This window comes from Procambarus clarkii, chromosome 57 (genome assembly GCF_040958095.1).
Source record: "Procambarus clarkii isolate CNS0578487 chromosome 57, FALCON_Pclarkii_2.0, whole genome shotgun sequence".
Taxonomy (NCBI): domain Eukaryota; kingdom Metazoa; phylum Arthropoda; class Malacostraca; order Decapoda; family Cambaridae; genus Procambarus; species Procambarus clarkii.
Window position 1 is genome coordinate 8233011 of NC_091206.1, and position 2438 is coordinate 8235448.

The 2438-nt window shown below is 46.6% G+C and overlaps 1 protein-coding gene across 1 annotated transcript in view; it reads right to left on the bottom strand.

Moving 5' to 3' along the window:
- LOC138353308 (forkhead box protein P2-like) overlaps positions 1 to 1449 on the bottom strand; it is a 7776-nt gene extending 6327 nt beyond the window's left edge. Inside the window, exons 1-2 of the mRNA XM_069306179.1 lie at positions 1419 to 1449; positions 841 to 1262 (exon numbers count right to left, since the gene is read on the bottom strand). Coding sequence (XP_069162280.1) covers positions 841 to 1262; positions 1419 to 1449 — 453 coding nt within the window. The remainder of the gene's footprint in view (positions 1 to 840; positions 1263 to 1418) is intronic.
- Between the last annotated feature and the right edge of the window lie 989 nt (positions 1450 to 2438).

The window sequence follows — 2438 nt, forward strand, 5'->3', positions numbered from 1 at the left end:
GCAATTTAAACTGTTCCTGAATTATTCCTTTCACATTGGAACACAAAGGAACACAAAGAAAATAAAGGAGGTCACCAGGTTCCATATTTGATAGTTTCTTTAGGATAGTTCCCTATGTGCTAGTTTCAAAGTACATTCTCATTAAGTAAATGAGTCTTTAGGAGCAGGCTTCAGATGAACTGATGTAGGATAACACCTCTTGCTTGCAGTTTCACTGGGTACGTCATTTGACTGCCCTTATGAACCCTAATCTTAGTTAACAAAAAATAATAAAGAAATAGAGGAGAAACTAAACTAAACTTCAAACAAGTGACTCAAAATTAGACAAGATAACCAGAGAAGGTTGGGAGCTGGACTTGAATCCCTGCGGCACAAATAGGCGTGTCCCCACACACACAAACACACAGATCCCATCAATATAATGACTATCTTAAGTATCCTGACCGAGAATTTGTAGTTCGCTTCAACAACAGATCGTGAAACTCTCTCTCTCTCTCTCTCTCTCTCTCTCTCTCTCTCTCTCTCTCTCTCTCTCTCTCTCTCTCTCTCTCTCTCTCTCTCTCTCTCGCTTGCTCCTCTGCCCTTTACCCTCTCACTCGATCATTTCCCTCCTCTTATCACGCCTTTCCTACCTTTGTTGCTACGTCACGATCACGCTGTAAGGATCCACGATATACGCAACAAAATAACAGAGCGGTGAAGCTGTTGGATTTGTTGGTAATGGTGTTGTGAGTTTCGTAGATTAGGCGCCGGATGGTAAACAAGGAAATTGGTCAGTGGTTATCACCATGAGTAGTTGGGCCTGATCAGAAGGCGAGTATACACGAGGCATTTACTGACCTTGTGCAGGCAAGAAACTCGATTCTTGAAAGTCTGCTTGCGTGTTTGTTGCTGTCTGCTGAAGCGCAGGGGCTGCTTGCGTGTCTGCTGAAGCGCAGGGGTCTGCTTGCGTGTCTGCTGAAGCGCAGGGGCTGCTTGCGTGTCTGCTGAAGCGCAGGGGTCTGCTTGCGTGTCTGTCGCTGTCTGCTGAAGCGCAGGGGTCTTCTTGCGTGTCTGTCGCTGTCTGCTGAAGCGCAGGGGCTGCTTGCGTGTCTGCTGAAGCGCAGGGGTCTGCTTGCGTGTCTGTCGCTGTCTGCTGAAGCGCAGGGGTCTTCTTGCGTGTCTGTCGCTGTCTGCTGAAGCGCAGGGGTCTGCTTGCGTGTCTGTCGCTGTCTGCTGAAGCACGGGATCTGCTGGTGTGTCTAGAGCAGTCTGCCTCTCATCTATTTATGTACAAATATGATCAAAATACTGATCTGGAAAAATGCTAGTCAATCCCATGTGAACGGAAAAGGGACTAAGTCTGAACCCTTTCAAATAGGCACATGACCTGTGCTTGAAAGCGCTCAGACTTGGTTCATGTTTGTTCATGTGCATACACATATAAATCTCTCGCATGCGCATGCGCATGCGCATCAGAGCAAAGAACATGAGACAAGAAGTCAGCAATAGTTAGGAGAGTAGAAGTAAGAGAGAGAGAAATACAAGAAAGGAGAGAACGATGAGAGGAATGAGAGAGGAGAGGAGAGAAAGTGAGAAGAAGAGAGGGTAGGAAAGAGAAGATGAAACTAGTGAGAAATGGAATGTGAGAAGTGAGAAAGTCAGAAAAAAATTACAGAAAAAGTAAAGACAGAGAGAATGGAAGAAGAGAGAACAAATAAGAGACTAAGAAAGAGAGGAGAAAAGAAAGACTGAAATAGAAAGTGGGAATGAGAGAGGGAATGAAATGAAAAGAGAAAATGACAGAAAGGTAATAGAGAAAATGGGAATTTGAAAGACTCGTAAAAGAGATGGGTGCGAAACCGAGAACGAGAGAATGGTAATGAGAGAAACGAGAATAAGCAAAGAGAAGAGGAAAGAGAAAGAAGAGATAAGAGAGCAAGGTAGGAGAGAGAGAGGAAGAGCACTAATGAGAGAGAGACTGGGGAGGGGGGGGGGGGTGGAGAGCAGGTCAGACCTTAACGTCCAGCCCTCCGACAGTTAATGAGACCTTCCCTGATCACTTGATAACTACAGGGAGGTACTGATTGTTCCTGGGAAGGAGTGTGTGTGTGCCTGTTGACTGTGGAGTGACTGGGAAGGAGTGTGTGTGTCTGTTGACTGTGGAGTGACTGAGGAGTGTGTGTGTCTGTTGACTGTAGAGTGGCTGGGAAAGAGTGTGTGTGTGTGCCTGTTGACTGTGGAGTGACTGGGAAGGAGTGTGTGTGTGCCTCTTGACTGTGGAGTAACTGGGAAGGAGTGTGTGTGTGTCTGTTGACTGTGGAGTGACTGGGAAGGAGTGTGTGTGTCTGTTGACTGTGGAGTGGCTGGGAAAGAGTGTGTGTGTGTGCCTGTTGACTGTGGAGTGACTGAGGAGTGTGTGTCTGTTGACTGTGGAGTAACTGGGAAGGAGTGTGTGT